This window comes from Bos indicus, chromosome 3, assembly GCF_029378745.1.
Source record: "Bos indicus isolate NIAB-ARS_2022 breed Sahiwal x Tharparkar chromosome 3, NIAB-ARS_B.indTharparkar_mat_pri_1.0, whole genome shotgun sequence".
Classification (NCBI taxonomy): domain Eukaryota; kingdom Metazoa; phylum Chordata; class Mammalia; order Artiodactyla; family Bovidae; genus Bos; species Bos indicus.
This window is the reverse complement of record NC_091762.1, coordinates 8,336,001-8,351,550: the sequence shown is the minus strand read 5'-3', so window position 1 is coordinate 8,351,550 and position 15,550 is coordinate 8,336,001. Positions and strand designations below refer to the sequence as shown.

The following is a 15,550-nucleotide window of genomic DNA, read 5'->3' as shown; positions in this document are numbered from 1 at the left end:
AGAGTCCCTTGGACAGCAGGGAGATCCAACCAGTCCATTCTGAAGGAGATCAGCCCTGGGATTTCTTTGGAGAGAATGTTGCTGAAGCTGGAACTCCAGTACTTTGGCCACCTCATGTGAAGAGTTGACTCATTGGAAAAGACTCTGATGCTGGGAGGGATTGGGGGGCAGGAGGAGAAGGGGAGGACAGAGGATGAGATGGCTGGATGGCATCACTGACTCGATGGATGTGAGTCTGAGTGAACTCTGGGAGTTTGTGATGGACAGGGAGGCCTGGCGTGCTGCGATTCATGGGGTCGCAAAGAGTCGGACACAACTGAGCGACTGAACTGAACTGAACTGTGTACTGTGAAGGACTGCGAAGAGGAGTCCCCAGGGGTTCGTATGGGTCTGGGTTGGGGCGGGGCCCCTAGGTAAGATATGAATCAGTGTTCGAAAGAAGTAGTCAGTCTTCCCTGGGCCACCTTTCACAGGCTATATGTCTCCAGGCTACACAGTGGAGGGAACTTCAGTGACTCAGGCCCCAAGATGCTCCCTCTAGTGTCTTGTTAGCTAGAAGGTTTTTCCCGACCTTGGAGAGGCAGGGCAATCTAACGCCATCTATTTGAGTAGATTGCCTGGAGAATCCCAGGGACAGGGGAGCCTGGTGGGCTGCCGTCTATGGGGTTGCACAGAGTCGGACACGACTGAAGCAACTTAGCAGCAGCAGCAAGGACCTAACCAATCAAGTACCGCCTGTCCCTGCAGTGCCGGAGTTGGAGCTCTCTGGAAGTAAGGTCGGCCACTCCTTTGCGTTTTCCTCTCCTATTGGCCAATGCTCGGCAGCCAAGCAGCCTTTTCCTTTTTTTTTTTTTTTTTTTAATCCATTGGGCGGAGCCCAATCAAGGAGGGTTGGGTCTCTGAAATCTTTTTTTCGCCCGGTTCCAAGATGGCGTCCATGACCACGCTGGGGGTGCAGCGTGAAGCCGCAGTTCTGCCATCACTCAAGATGGCTGCCCCCATCAAGATGACCGGGGTGTGCCTGGGGGAAAGGGGCAGCATGATGGTCTGAGAAGGTAAGGGTTATTGCCTCATTGCAAGCCTCGCCATGTGGCCTAGGAATGAAGAGTAGAAAGACTAGGAAGCTGGGTGAAGTCTGTAGTGCAGACTAGGATTAGAGAGTGGGGGAGGTCACAAGGGTGGCAGCGGGATTAAAGATGAAAGGGGAGTGTGCCTGGGGTTCAAGCTCCCCACCGGTGCCTTCTCTCCTTATTTTTCCTGTTCCAGGTCTAGCGTCGGACTATGTGGAAGTTTCTGGGACTGGGGAGCCGGATAATGGGGGGTGGGGCCCGTGGAGGGTAGAGGGAGCAACAGCGTCCTTTCTCAGGCGAACCCCGGCCCCTCCCTGACCTCTCTACTGAAATGGGGAACACACTGGGCCTGGCACCTATGGGGGCTTTGCCCCGCCGGAGCCCCCGTCGAGAGGAACCTCTCCCCAACCCTGGGAGCTTTGATGAGCTGCACCGGCTATGCAAAGGTGAGAAGACACCCAAGGCATTTGAGTGTCTCAAGTTGAAGGGGCAGAGAAGGGCGGGGTCTTGAGTGCTGGGTGTCCAGCGATGGGAGCAGAAAAGGGGAGATCACAGTTGGGGCATGCAGCCTCAGGGAGGATCAGGCGCCCCCATGGAGTGGAGCATTTCCTGTTGCAGGACTTGAGAGGAGGTCAGTTCCTCCAAAGCACTTCTGTGGGATTCAAAGGGGAGACGACTTCGTGGGGTGGGATTCCTTGTCTGCTTATTCCTTCCCTTCCCCCTCCCCTCCCTCCAGATGTATTCCCAGCACAGATGGAGGGAGTGAAGCTCGTTGTCAACAAGGTTCTGAGCAGCCATTTCCAGGTGCCCCCACTTCTCTGGCCCCTCCTTACTATTCCTCCCTGCCTGTCCCTGGATCTTTTCCTTTCCTTTCGTGCTCCCCCCTTAGCCAGGCTAAATGGGACAAAAGAGGAGGGATATGGGGCCCTTTCGACTTCCTTTGCCTGTGGGACTTGTTGCTTTTAATCTGGCGACCCTCTGTATAAGTTGGAATGTTTGGGTTTCTTAAAAGACCTGCTGGATGGGGAATAGATGAAGGTAGGATGGGGGATTGAAATGGAGCAGGAATGCCGTCTTCTCCATGGATTTCTCTTTCCTCAGGTGGCCCACACTGTGCACATGAGTGCTCTGGGTTTGCCAGGCTATCATCTTCATGCGGCCTATGCAGGGGACTGGCAACTTAGTCCCACTGAGGTGAGGGCTCCACTGACCTGGGTTATCTCCCCCAAAGGCCAGTTGGGACTCAGGTGTAGAGGAGGAAGAAATGTGTTTGTTATGGGGAAGAATGGGCAGGGTATGTCCTCTGCATTTCTTCTGAATGGGAGAAGGTGGGGAAACCTATCTGTGTGATGGGTTGAGAGTTTGTCTTTGTGATTCCACTAGGGGGTGCTGCGTACTGTTAAAGAAATCCTACGTTTGGACTGGGGCCGAGAGGTGCCCCTCTGCTCGGTGTTACTGACTGTGGACACTCTTCAACAGGTGTTCCCCACTGTGGTGGGAGATATGGACAGCGGTGGCAGCCTCAACGCCCAGGTCCTGCTCCTCTTGGCGGAGCGGCTCCGAGCCAAGGCTGTCTTTCAGGTGACCGGGGTTCCCACCTTCATCCACTGAGGCATTTCCTCTTTCTCCTCCTCGAGTGTTCTGCCCTGGTGGCTGAGGGACAGCAGTAGAGGCAGCAGTGATTGTAAGGAGAGCGGGAGCTTTTACTTCTTGCCCTCCCTATCTAGACGCAGCAGGCCAAGTTCCTGACCTGGCAGTTCGATGGCGAGTATCGGGGGGATGACTACACAGCCACTCTAACCCTAGGAAATCCGGACCTCATTGGGGAATCAGGTGAGGAATGGGTGCAGGGTTCTTTTGGTCTTGGCCACCCACCTGCCCATGTTGACTATGCCTCTGCATGTCTGTACAGTTCAGGGATTAGAGAAAAAACTTTGGGGGCAGGCTGGGGTGGGAGCCATTGGGAATGAGAGAGCAGGCCTGTCTCTATGACTGACTCCAGGTCTCCCCACTCCCCTGCAGTGATCGTGGTCGCTCACTTCCTGCAGAGCCTCACTCATCGACTGGTGCTGGGAGGAGAGCTAGTTTATCACCGGCGGCCGGGCGAAGAGGGGGCCATCCTGACACTGGCTGGGAAGTACTCGGGTATGGGGTGAGGAAGAATAGTGAGGGGGAGGGCAATTCTGGCCTTGGCTGGAGATGCTGGCCTGTGTTCTACTGCAGTAACGCTCTTTGTCTCTTGTACTTTGGTTTTCACAGCTGTACACTGGGTAGCTACGTTGAATGTGGGATCAGGTGGGGCCCATGCAAGTTATTACCACAGGGCAAATGAACAGGTGAGTCTACTGACCCCATGCCCTTCCCCCAGCAGGCCCCTGCGGACCCCCGCAGGCGCTGCTGACCTGCTGATTTTCCTGCCCACACTACGTATACATTTCACGCGTGCCTTCATTCTGCCGGTCCCCTGTCAGGACTCCTCTTGTCTTCACTGAGACAGATCCGTCTCCCATCATCGCCCTCCATTCTCAGGTTCAGGTTGGAGTGGAGTTTGAAGCAAACACAAGGCTACAAGACACAACCTTCTCCTTTGGTTACCACCTGACTCTGCCCCAGGCCAACATGGTATTTAGAGGTGAGAACTGTTCAGATGATATTCTGAGGTGCTGAGGGATTGGGGCAGGCAGTGGGAGGGAAGTGCTACCTTGAATCCGCTGACCCCTTTCTCCAAGCCCTGTTAAATAGCATAGTGCGTATTCTCTTCCCCAACAGGCTTGGTGGATAGTAACTGGTGTGTGGGTGCTGTGCTGGAGAAGAAGATGCCCCCCCTGCCTGTCACCCTCGCCCTCGGAGCCTTCCTTAATCACTGGCGCAACAGATTCCACTGTGGCTTTAGCATCACTGTGGGCTGAGGTCATCCCAGAGCCAGCCCACACAACAGCTGGAGCCTCTGAGTTAGGTGTCCTGGGGCCAGAGCCCTCTCCAGAGCCCACCTTGCTGGGTGACCTCTGGGTCCTAAGAGCAGAGTGGGGACAGGACCACAACCTCCTCAGAACTGGAGCTGCCACGGGGCAGCTGCTGAGGCAGTGGTTGAGTCTCCCACCTCTGCCATCAGTCCAGTATCATCTTCCCATGCTCTTATGGCTCTGGACTAGAGGAGAAGAATTAAGGGGTATGTCTGGCTGAATTTTCTCTCCTCACTACCACCTCCTTTATTTCTCTGTGGATTAAAGCTCCTAGCCTCTTTCTTTTCAGAGCAGAAAAATCTGCATGGGATTCACTCCCCATCCTGTGTTCCATCCCAGAGTTTCCCAAACTGGGAAAAGAAGGGCTGAAGGGCTCAATCTTTGACCTCAGAAAGTGGGGCCCACCTGTTCCCGGAAGGAGCTTCTTTACCTCTTAGCTCTGAGGCTTCCTCCTTCCGCATCTTCTGTGCTTCCAGAAAACAACTTTGTCCCCACAGCCACCCCTCACTCTCCCTATTACTGCATGAAGAGGCAGTTACTGCTTTAATCTTTCTTTGCAACCAATGGGCTCCCTGTTTACTGTCTCCAACCTCTGGCCCCAGGATTCTCCCCTTTCCAGTCCAACGTGTCCAGGTGGGGCTGGGGAAGGAGGTAGATTGGGCCTCAGCTGCAGATCTCCTGGAGCAGTGGCATCATGGTGGACAGTCCCTGGATGTTCTGGATTTGGTACCAAAATGCATCGTGAATACTTCGGAGATCAGCCAACAGGCCCAGCAGCTTTGCATATAGAAACCTTTGTGGTCACCAGGGAAAGAGGAGAGAAATAAGGCAGCTAAGAGTCTTGTCCTGAGGCCCTGACCCCCTGAATTGCCTCTCAGTGAAGCTAGGTCTGAACACCAAGTTCCAAAGGGGCCTCTGTGTGACACTGACTTCTCTCACCATGCTGTTTGTCTTGAACCCAGAGCCCAAAGGGCCAAGTGACAGATCTTCAGCTGTGTGGATCTGGCCTTGTAGAGCAGATTCTAGAAGGTGGGTGTGTTCTATGGTATTATAACCCTCTTCTGATCAAACTGGCACATTGAGAAATAAGCAAAATAGAAGTGGAGTGTGCCCCAGAGCCTGGTTAGCTCATGGACTGTGGAACCAGGGACTGGCTTTGGCCATGAAACTGAATGACCATAACTTCAAGGGGAACGAAAAATTAAAGGAATTGGACCAATGGAGAGGAGAGGAAGGGCCAAGAGAGTGAACAAGACTCTTGATAAGATGGCTTTAGTCTGGAGAAGTTGGCTTGGTGAGGTGATGGATGTCATCAATCTCAGGAATGCTATTACACAGAGCCTGTGAGCTACCACTTTGCATCTCTGCTGAATAAAAAGATCTGGAAAAAGTGAGATGAAACAGCAGTAGGAGCAATTTGAATGCCGAAACTCTGTGAAACGGGAGGGAAGGACTAGATTCCCAGGGGCCCTGGTAAAAGTACTCATCCTGAGTTTAGTTCACGCTAACTCCTTTGGTACAGCCTCCACGTGCCCAGTCCCACCATACCGGTCCCGGGGTCGTGGCTGCTGGCCTTGGATGTAGTTCTGCAGAGTCAGCGCCATCTCCTCTTGCAACTGATCGATCTCCTCCCTGCAGGTTATTCCAGGCCGGTCTATAACATAGGGAGTGAGGAAGGATAAGATGGGAGGTTGTGGGTGGCCTGGAGAGCCAAGACTGGGATAGACCCACTCGACAGGTGTGAAGACTACAAGGCCTGGATGGATGGATTGAGGGAGCTGGGAGTTTGGGCAGAGGTGGTAGAATGAAAGCTTCTGGACTTTGGGGGATGCTCACCAGGAGAGAAGAGGGCCATTGCAGCCATGAGCACATACTCAGGCTCCTGGAGCTGTAGTTGGCGCAGTGTCCTATGGAAGCCAAAGAGGAACTCCAAAAACTCTTCCTGGAACCCCGCTGTGGGAGATACTAGGCTTAGGAGCCTGTGGGTCACCTTGCCACATACCCTACCAAAGGGATGCATGCCCTCTGCTGCCCGAGCACCATCTCACCTTGTGCTGCATCTTCTATGGTGTAGCGAAGAGGCCCACAGAGGAAGTTTTGTGTTTGGAGACAGAAAGTGGTGTTGAGTGCAATATGACAGATTTCTATAGCTGCTCCCTTGAGAAGGGAGATCTGGTCCTCCATGGGCAGGGACCTGTGAGGAGCAGGAGACCTGCACGTTAGGCTGAACTTCAGAGAGGGAGAGGAACCCCCAGTTCTTACTGAGATGCTTAAAAGCCAAGCTGAGAATTCAAGATCCGCTACTGGAAAGGGCTGAGGGATGGGTTAGTTTGGTTAGTGACTTTTTTTTGATGGAGTGGGATTATAATTTACTGGAGCAATTTCTTCCTGAAAGGCACGGGGAGGGGTCACGTACCGAAAGAGGGGCAGATCCTTGGTGAACTTGATGATTTGCTGTACCATGAAAGTGATGACATCTGCAAAATGCATGAGCAGGGGCAGTACTGGGACCAGGGCGGGCAAGCGCTGGTGATGGATGAACAGATGAGCTGGTGGCTGCAGAGATCAGAGCCTGAGTGAGAGGCTCCGGTCCTAGGGGTCTCTTTTAGGTTTCTCTAGTTTTATCTGATGGCTCAAACGGTAAAGAATCTGCCTGCAATACGGGAGACCCAGGTTCAATCCCTGTGTTGGGAAGATTCTCTGGAGGAGGAAATGGCAACCGACTCTGATATTCTTGCCTGGGAAATCCCATGGACAGAGAAGCCTGGTGGGCTACAGTCCATGGGGTCACAAAGAGTGAGACATGACTAAGCGACTAACCCAACAGTTTTATCTTGGAAGGATTCCAGGCTGAGAAGTCTGCCTTGGCTGGGGTTCTGGAGAAGTTCTGTCCTCTATCAGGGCATGGCACACAGTCCCCTCCCTCGGGCCAGCCTCCTTGGACACCCTTTTGTCTTATTTCATCTTGAATCCTATAAATGCTCACCCCGAACTGCACAAACTGGTCAAACATGGTGCCCACATGGCGAGCGTGGGCCCCCAGGAGTGTCCGGACTAGCTCTTTCTGCTCCTTACTCAGCTGCATCGATCCTTGCTGTGCCCGTCGCTGGGCCTGTCTTGCTCGCCGCAATGCCAGGGCTTCTGTCGATAGGATCACTGTGCCCGGGGAAGGGATGTGACAAAGCTATTGAGACCAGCAGAGAGCACTTCTCTCTGCCAGCCCCTGGCTTGGGACCCTTGGACACTCTGCACAGTGGACACAAGGAGGGAGGAGAGTTCCTGACATTTCCTTGGGCTCGACTGGAGTCCCAGAGGCTCCAGGTGGTAGGGGATTCCTGTAACATTTGCTCCGACCCATGGGACACTGTGGCAGAAAACAGCACTGTGGGAGGGAAAGGAAGGATGGACAATAAAGTAGGGAAAGTATTAGGAGATGATCGGCTTCTGGGGGAATATTGAAGAGGGAGGGCTTGTGATACCAAAAACATCACCTTATGTTGCAATAGCTTTATAATTTCAAAGCTTCTGAGGTTAGGTCTCAGTGAATGAAATAATTCTATGGGTAGAGAGGGCAGGTGTGATTTCCATGTTTTTCAGAAACAGAGAGAGGCTGACATTCTAGTTCCAGGGCCAAGGTCACGAAATACTTATGTGATGTAGATTGGATTCAAGATTTTTTGACTTCTACAGTTTCTTTTCTACTACTCCATGATGAAAAGTAATGTGATGTCACAAAGAAAATAAGGGTCTGGTGAATACTGACTCTCCAGTTTTCAGCTGAGTGTACTTAGGCAAGCTGGTTTCTGTTAGTTTAAGTTTATTACAAGTTACATTGTCTTTTGGGGGCTGAACCTAATTACTTGGCACTGAGTTGAGTAGTTACTAAGTAACAGGCACTATACTTGAGAGATAGAGGAGAAAAAGCAAGCCATAAGAATACCTAGGAAAAGAGCATTCCAGATAGAGGGAATGGCAAGTGCAAGTGTAAGTTACGTAAGTCCCCAGGAGAGCGTACTTTGGTGTGTTTGAGAATGGCATTGCCATCAGTGTGGCTGGGATGGATTGAGCAAGGGGAAAGAGTAGGAAGTAAAATCTGAGAGGTGGATGGCAGGCATGGGACTGTGAGACCATGGACCATAAGAGAGATGAGGAGCCCTTGGAGATCTTAAGTGACATTGTCTGACTTGTTTCAAAAAGCTTACTCTGCCTTCCAGGTGGAGAATAATGCTGTGGGAACAAGGGCAAAGCATGGTCAGGGGAGGACACTGGATTCTTGGGATGGTAGGGGGCAACTCACTGTCCTTCTTCATGCCAGCATCCAAGCACTTCTGCAGCCTGCAGGCAGGGCAGTGGCGCCTCTGGGCCTTGTTGACCTCACAGCTTCCAGCGAAGGGGCACGTGAGACTGGTGCTTTTGTTGACTGTTCGCCTGTGGAGACAGACGTTGTGAGGGGCTACAGTGATACGGTCCCAAAAGAATCTATGGTGGGGATTCCCTGGTGGTCCAGGGGTTAGCACTTGGTGCTTTCACTGCCAAGGGCCCGGGTTCAATCCCTGGTTGGGGAACTAAAATCCTGAATCTATGGGGACATGGGCTAATCTGAGCTGTGTCCAGAAGTCCCTAGGGGTAGGGAGGACACAGTACGTCTCAAGCATTGCCATGGGGCACAGAATCAGTCAGGAGTCTATACTTTCTATAGACTGGGCTAGTTTGGTGCTTTGCAGGTAGTGAGTACGCTTGACTCAGGGGCTGTGTCCAGAGGACACACTCTCTGCCTCCCTTTGTTCTTTTGCCATATGTTTATACAGTGTTGAGGTTGCCAGCATGTCACATGCTAGCTATAGGATGGTTAGGTTCCAAGATGCAAGAGTGCTGTAGCCGGGCAAGCCCTAGCATGTGCCAAGGCTTAAAGGCTGTCTGGCAGGCAGTTTGGGAGGTTGTTTGTGTTGAGGAGGAGGTTCTCACCTGAAGAAACCCTTGCAGCCCTCACAAGTCAGGGCATGGAAGTGGTAGCCTGTAGCCCGGTCCCCACACACTGCGCAGTTCCTCGGCTCGTCTTCCCCACTGGCCATGGCTTCAGGTATTGGGGTGGCTGTCGCAGGCCCCTGAATTTGGGAGGGGTTAGCAGTCAGCTCTGGACCCCCCCTTGACATTCGACCCCCCTTCTGCAGAGCTTCTCCCCAAACCTACCCTGGGCCTGACCCCCTGCACTATCTGCACTTCATTGCTTTTAATCTCTGCCCACCAAGAGATTTCCTACCTGCTCCTCTTACACAGCATGTAGCCTGCAGGCCACAGAATCTGGTGTTGGGTTCTTCTCCCCAGACTCCCCCTCTGACCTGCTTTCCGCTTGATTTCAGGAGCTGTTTAGAGTGAGGGATTATGGCCCTCAGTACCTGGAAAACAAGGAACGTCTGCTGTGTGTAGCCTCCGTTGTTCTTAGTGATTACCTGGATGGGGCACAGACTCTGGACCCAGGGCAAAGACTTGGGTGGGAGGTTTTCCCGGCATGCCCTTGGTGCTGGCTGCTGGCACATGGGGAGGGACCCTGGCAGGAGGGGACCTCGTGACTCGTTAGAAACTCCTCCTTATCAGATCCATAGGGACTTTCCCGACTGCCGAGTTTCATGGTAGATCTGCAGCCTTCTCTGTATTTGGATTCTGGGACAAGCTGAGAGGATGAAGGGAGAGTGGGAGACAACAAGCTTTTTCACATGTGGTGTGTCCACAGTAAAAGAATAGGCATAACAATTGTACACTGCTCCTCTAAGGTGAGTTCTTCAAAAGAGACTGGGGCCTAATTAAGAGCTTATGTATAAAGAGCTAGAAGAGGCACCACTTCCGAAGCAGGGAGGGCTGAGAATTAAATCAGAGTGGCTTCTAGAATGTTAGAGGTATTTGGGATTGATCTGGGGACTCGTGCACCAGAGATGGCTTCATGGGAGTGTGCCTATGAAGTCACACAGGCTCTGTGCTCAGAGGGATCTTGGGCTTGTTTTAATGCTCTGCTATTTCTACTGGCTTGAAATTCTTAATGATGTTTGAAAAAGGGGCTCTGCGTTTTTGTTTTTCAGTGGGCCCTGCAAATTATGTACCTGGTCCTGTATGGAGCCAAGATGAAGGACTTCTAAGTAATAAGTTTAGGAATCAGAAGTAGGAGCCTTCACTATGGTTGTCTAGTGCTCCATAAATACTGAAGAATATTTTTGCAAGTATAAAAAGTGTGCATGTGTTCAGATGGCCAAGAGGCACTTGAAAAGATGTTCAACATCATTAATTATTAGAGAAATGCAAATCAAAACTACAGTGAGATATCACCTCATACCAGTCAGAATGGCCATCATCAAAAATTTACAAGCAATAAATGCTGGAGAGGGTGTGGAGAAAAGGGAACACTCCTACACTGTTGGTGGGAATGCAAATTGGTGAGGTCACTATGGAGAACAGTAAGGAGATTTCTTTAAAAACTAAAAATAGAGCTACCATATGACACTGCAATCCCACTCCTGGGCGTATGTCCAGAGAAAACTGTGGTTTGAAAGGATACATGCACCCCAGTGTGCATTGTAATGCTGTTTACAATAGCCAAGGCATAAGCAATCTAAATGTCCATTGACGGATGAGTGGATGAAGATGTGGTACATATATACAATGGAATATTACTCAACCATTGTAAAGAATGAAGTAATGCCATTTGCAGCGACATGGATGGACCTGAAGATCATCATACTGAGTAAAGTAAGTCAGACAAAGACAAATTCATATGTTATTGCCTATATGCAGAACCTGAAAAAATGATACAACTGAACTTATTGACAAAACAGACTCACAGACATAGAAAATAAATTTATGGTTACCAAAGGGGAAAAGAAAGGTGGGTGGGAAATATAAATGAGGAGTTTGGGATTGACATATACACATGACTATTTCTAAAATAGATAACCAATAAGGACCTACAGTATAGCACAGAGAAATCTGCTCAATATTCTGTAATAATATAAAGAGGAAAAGAATTTGAAAAAGATTGACATATGTATAACTGAATCACTTTGCTGTACACCTGAAACCAATACAATATTGTAAATCAACTACTGTGGCTGTTGTTGTTTAGTTGGTGACTCCTGTCTGACGTTTTGCGACCCCATGGAGTGTAACCCACCAGACTCCTCTGTCCATGGGATTTCCCAGGCAAGAGTACTGGAGTGGGTTGCCATTTCCCTTTCCAGGGGATCTTCTTAACACAGGGATCTAACGTCTCCTGCATTGGCAGGAGGATTCTTTACCACTGAACCACCAGGGAAACCAGAATCAACCACAGTTGATTAAAAATAGCAAATAAAAAAGTAAAAATTCTGAAAAGAATAAGTGTGTATATAACACTCTCTCCGAAATTTATGAATGGAAAAAAAATAATTTCCAAAGCTTATTTGGATGTGTTGGAGATGGGTAACATGTTGGGTAAATCTATGCTGGATAAATCTGATCATGCAAACACTGCAATAAGGTACAAATCTCAATCTTTCACCTTGAAAGTTCGATCTCAGTGCACATCCCCATGGGTGTTTGTTGTTCCTGTGCTTATATAGTCTTCTCCTACTAGAATACAGCATTTTTTCTTTTTGTCATATTGTTCGTTTCTTCAGTTAAGGACTAAATTATAACGAATGTTGCTCTGACAATGAGTTAAAAACCAAATGCAGGCTAGAACCATAAAAATACACTTAGAGAGAAGAGACTGGGTTAGAAAGAGCTTTGTTTAGGTCCTCTTCATCTCAAGTAGGTGCAACATTCAACTATGTATAACTTACTGCGGTTTGAAATAAGCTGAGTTCCAGAGAGCACAGACTTGGATCTGGTCCTTGCATATGTATGTGTGTGCATCTGTTGTTATCTTTGCTTGAGTGGGACTATTGTGAGAATTTACACTAACTCATTCAATCAACAAATACTGAGAATCTCCTATATATTAGACACTAGTACTCTTGCCTGGAAAATCCCATGGACTGAGGAGCCTGGCGGGCTGCAGTCTGTGAGGTCGCTAAGAGTCGGACACGACTGAATGACTTCACTTTCATTTTTCACTTTCATGCATTGGAGAAGGAAATGGCAACCTGCTCCAGTGTTCTTGCCTGGAGAATCCCAGGGATGGGGGAGCCTGGTGGGCTGTAGTCCGTGGGGTTGCTAAGAGTTGGACACGACTGAAGTGACTTAGCAGCAGCAGCAGCAGCAGGGATAAAAAAGATGAATAAAAGCCCAAGGGAAAAAAAGATGAATAAGATGCTCTCCTGTCCTTGTGGAGTTTAAATGTGCGGAGTGGGGAGACAGACCTTTAAATAGATATAAGGAAATATAACCAGAGACTTCCCGGGCAGTCCAGTAGTTAAGACTCCATGCTTTCAATTCAGGGGGTGCAGGTCTGGTCCCTGACAGGGGAACTAAGATCCCACTGGGTGGTGAGGCAAAAAAAAAAGAAATATAATCAAATCACTGATGATGCTATGCACAGAGCTTTATGGAACCACAGAAGAGGGACATTTAATCTTGCTTTGGCAAACAGGTGTTGAGAAGGAGGCAGGAAAGGCTTTCTGGAGGAATGACAACTGAGTTGATTTTTAAAGGATAATGAGGAGTTAGCCAGATAAAAAAATAAAAGGTAGTTCAGGTAGAGGGTGCAACCTGAGAAGTTTGAGAAGCCAGATACAATAAAGTAGATACGGTAGAACCACAAACAGGCTTTTCTTGCTGGAGCATAACATTTCAGACTGGAGTGGGAAGAGAGAAGTCTAGAGAGATGGGGTATGAGGCTAGGATGTAGGCAGTGCTGGTTCATGGGAGACCCTGTGTGCTGGAGATAGCAACTTAAGTCCATCAGGAAGCTTTTAAAGGGTTAAATGGGAAATTACATGGTCAGATCTACTGTAGATATGTAACTACCAACTGTTTGGAAGATGGATCCCGGCAGGACTGGAGGCAAAGAAACCAGCTGGAACTCTTGCCATACAGTAGATGCAGGGTTGATAAGCCTGATCTAGGATAGTGGGAAGATATAGTGGAGGAGAGGGTTTTGAAAAATACACGGGAGGTGAAGTACTTGGAACTTGGTGATAACTGGCATGTCTGGGTTGAGAAAGAGGAAGAGGAGTTAAAGATGACTCCAGGTTCCTAGCATGGGTGATTGAGAGAACAGTGGTACCACCAACTGGGGTAGAGACTGCAGAAGGAGTGTAGGGCCTTCCATGCTTGGGCCCATATCCACTTTCACAGTTGCCAATTTCCTTTAGCATTAAGTTATTAGGTACCCACTCTGTGGTGAGGAACTATGGGGAAGGAGAAAAGAGAGGGTTCCTATTATCAAGGAATTTACTGTCTGATTATGGAGACTGCATAAATAAATGGAACTCCCAGCTCTTACAAGGAAATGTATAATCAAACTCTAACTTGTGTGGTAAAGATCATGTTTCATATTATAGATATTGCTTCATTAATTTGTTCTTATTATGAGTAGTGTACTGTGTAAGAATCCTTACTAATATTTACCCTAAAAGATAGGTAATATCACCCCTTTAAAGATGAGGAAACTGAGGTCAGAGAGTGTAAATAACTTGTGCAAGGACTACTATACCCAGTAGTTTATTAGATGACTTTACTTGGATGTCACATAGGCATCTCAAATTCAGTATGTCTAAAATGGAGCTTTATGATACCTAAAGTACAAGCAACATAATAATTTAAAAAAAACAGGTATTAATAGTACAATTTGTGCTTCCCGGGTGGCATTGGTGATAAAGAACCCGCTTGCCAATGCAGATGTAAGAGATGTAAAAGACTCAGGTTCGATCTCTGCTTTGGAAGATCCCCTGGAGTAGGAAAAGGCAATCCGCTTCAGGAATCTTGCGTGGAAAATTCCATGGACAGAGGAGACTGGCGGGTCACAGTCAATGGGCCGCAAAGTGTAGGACATGACTGAGTGACTGTGCATGCATGGTACAACATGTACATCAGACAAAAAAAAGCTTCTGCCAAGAAAAAGAAATGAACAACAGAATGACAAGGCCACTTATGAATGGGAGAAAACATTCGCGAGCTACACGTCTGGTAAGAGGTTACTATCCAAAATAAGAGGTTATTATCCAAAATACCATGCAACTCAATAGCAAAACCCCCAAATAATCCAATTTTAAAGTGAGCAAAGGACCTGAATAGACAGTTTTCCAAAGGAGATATTCAAAGGGCCAACAAGTACATGAAAAGGTGCTTAACATCATTAATTTTTATGGAAATACAAATCAAACCCACAATTGAGATGTCATCTCACAGCTGTTAGAGTGACTATCATGAAAAGGCAAGAAATATAAAAATTGTGAACTACTATGAACTGTGGTGTTGGAGAAGACTCTTGAGAGTCCCTTGGACTGCAAGGAGATCCAACCAGTCCATTCTGAAGGAGATCAGCCCTGGGATTTCTTTGGAAGGAATGATGCTAAAGCTGAAACGCCAGTACTTTGGCCACCTCAAGTGAAGGGTTGACTCATTGGAAAAGACTCTGGTGCTGGGAGGGATTGGGGGCAGGAGGAGAAGGGGACGACAGAGGATGAGATGGCTGGATGGCATCACTGACTTGATGGACGTGAGTCTGAGTGAACTCTGGGAGTTGGTGATGGACAGGGAGGCCTGGCGTGCTGCGATTCATGGGGTCGCAAAGAGTCAGACACGACTGAGCGACTGAACTGAACTGAACTATATTGTACACCTGAAACTTATATTGTTCATCAACTATACCTCAATAAAAAAAACCTAAAAATAAAAAGACAAGAAATAACAATTGGTGGTAAGGATGTGGAGAAAAGGGAGACCTTGTGTACTGTTGGTGGGAATGTAAATTGGTGCAACCATTGTGGAAAAAGGATGGCAGTTCCTCAAAAAATTAAAAATAGAACTACCATGTGATCCAACAATTCCACATTTAGGGGCATATCTGAAGGGAACAAAATCGCAGAGTTATCTGTATCTCCATGATCATTGCAGCCATATTTGTAATAGCCAAGACATGGAAACAACCTAACTGGCCATCAATAAATACACGGATAAAGGAGATGTAATATATATGTTATATACATATACAATATTATATATGTATCATATTATATCCATTTAAGATATGTTATATATTTAATTCAGTCATTAAAAAAAAAGGAAATTCTACCATTTGTGACAAAGTGGATGGACCTTGAGGGAATTATGCTAACAGAATAAGAAAAAGACAAATACAGTATGATCTCACTTATATGTGGAATCTAAAAAAAACTCAAACTCATAGAAATAGAGATTAGATTTTTGGTTGGTAGAGGTTAGGGGGAAAGGGTCTTTGGGTGAAGCTGGTCAGAAGGCACAAATTCCTAGTTATAACCTAAATAAATTCTGAGGTTGTAATACATGACATGGTGACTGTAGTTAATAAAACTGTATTATATATTTGAAGATTGCTAAGAGAGAAGATCTTAAAAGTTCTCATTATAA

At 48.0% G+C, this 15,550-nt stretch overlaps 2 protein-coding genes across 6 annotated transcripts; one reads left to right on the top strand and one right to left on the bottom strand.

Annotated features, from left to right (window-relative positions):
* The first annotated feature begins 391 nt into the window (after positions 1-391).
* Positions 392-11,121, top strand: TOMM40L (translocase of outer mitochondrial membrane 40 like). 4 transcript variants are annotated; one of them, XM_070783033.1, is made up of 12 exons: positions 392-776; positions 929-1,055; positions 1,267-1,516; positions 1,807-1,874; positions 2,172-2,264; positions 2,454-2,651; positions 2,798-2,903; positions 3,093-3,215; positions 3,330-3,406; positions 3,600-3,702; positions 3,840-9,804; positions 10,108-11,121. In XM_070783033.1, exons 3-11 carry the CDS (start codon positions 1,402-1,404, stop codon positions 3,977-3,979), a joined length of 1,023 nt encoding a protein of 340 aa, XP_070639134.1. In that variant the 5' UTR covers positions 392-776; positions 929-1,055; positions 1,267-1,401; the 3' UTR covers positions 3,980-9,804; positions 10,108-11,121. The 4 variants fall into 4 exon arrangements, with proteins under 4 accessions (XP_070639134.1, XP_070639130.1, XP_019842889.1 ...); XM_070783029.1 differs by lacking the exon at positions 392-776 and having other exon boundaries at positions 910-1,055; XM_019987330.2 differs by lacking the exon at positions 392-776 and having other exon boundaries at positions 911-1,055; positions 2,550-2,651.
* On the bottom strand, positions 4,558-9,132 carry NR1I3 (nuclear receptor subfamily 1 group I member 3). Of its 2 annotated transcripts, none has more exons than XM_019987288.2 (8): positions 8,999-9,132; positions 8,331-8,461; positions 7,020-7,189; positions 6,450-6,589; positions 6,082-6,227; positions 5,870-5,986; positions 5,582-5,687; positions 4,558-4,826 (listed from the first exon to the last, which is right to left on the bottom strand). In XM_019987288.2, the coding sequence occupies exons 1-8, from the start codon at positions 9,103-9,105 to the stop codon at positions 4,697-4,699; spliced, it is 1,047 nt and encodes a 348-aa protein (XP_019842847.2). In that variant the 5' UTR covers positions 9,106-9,132; the 3' UTR covers positions 4,558-4,696. The 2 variants fall into 2 exon arrangements, with proteins under 2 accessions (XP_019842847.2, XP_019842855.2); XM_019987296.2 differs by lacking the exon at positions 4,558-4,826 and adding an exon at positions 5,290-5,414.
* Positions 11,122-15,550: the final 4,429 nt, after the last annotated feature.

Coding starts and splice junctions, on each gene's coding strand:
- TOMM40L (XM_070783033.1), top strand. CDS start 1,402: ATGGGGAACACACTGGGCCTGGCACCTATGGGGGCTTTGCCCCGCCGG. Junction 1,875..2,171: donor TTCTGAGCAGCCATTTCCAG/GTGCCCCCACTT, acceptor CTCTTTCCTCAG/GTGGCCCACACTGTGCACAT. Junction 2,904..3,092: donor GGACCTCATTGGGGAATCAG/GTGAGGAATGGG, acceptor ACTCCCCTGCAG/TGATCGTGGTCGCTCACTTC.
- NR1I3 (XM_019987288.2), bottom strand. CDS start 9,105: ATGGCCAGTGGGGAAGACGAGCCGAGGAACTGCGCAGTGTGTGGGGAC. Junction 5,688..5,869: donor AATGGCCCTCTTCTCTCCTG/GTGAGCATCCCC, acceptor CCTATGTTATAG/ACCGGCCTGGAATAACCTGC. Junction 4,827..5,581: donor CAGCCACGACCCCGGGACCG/GTATGGTGGGAC, acceptor GTGACCACAAAG/GTTTCTATATGCAAAGCTGC.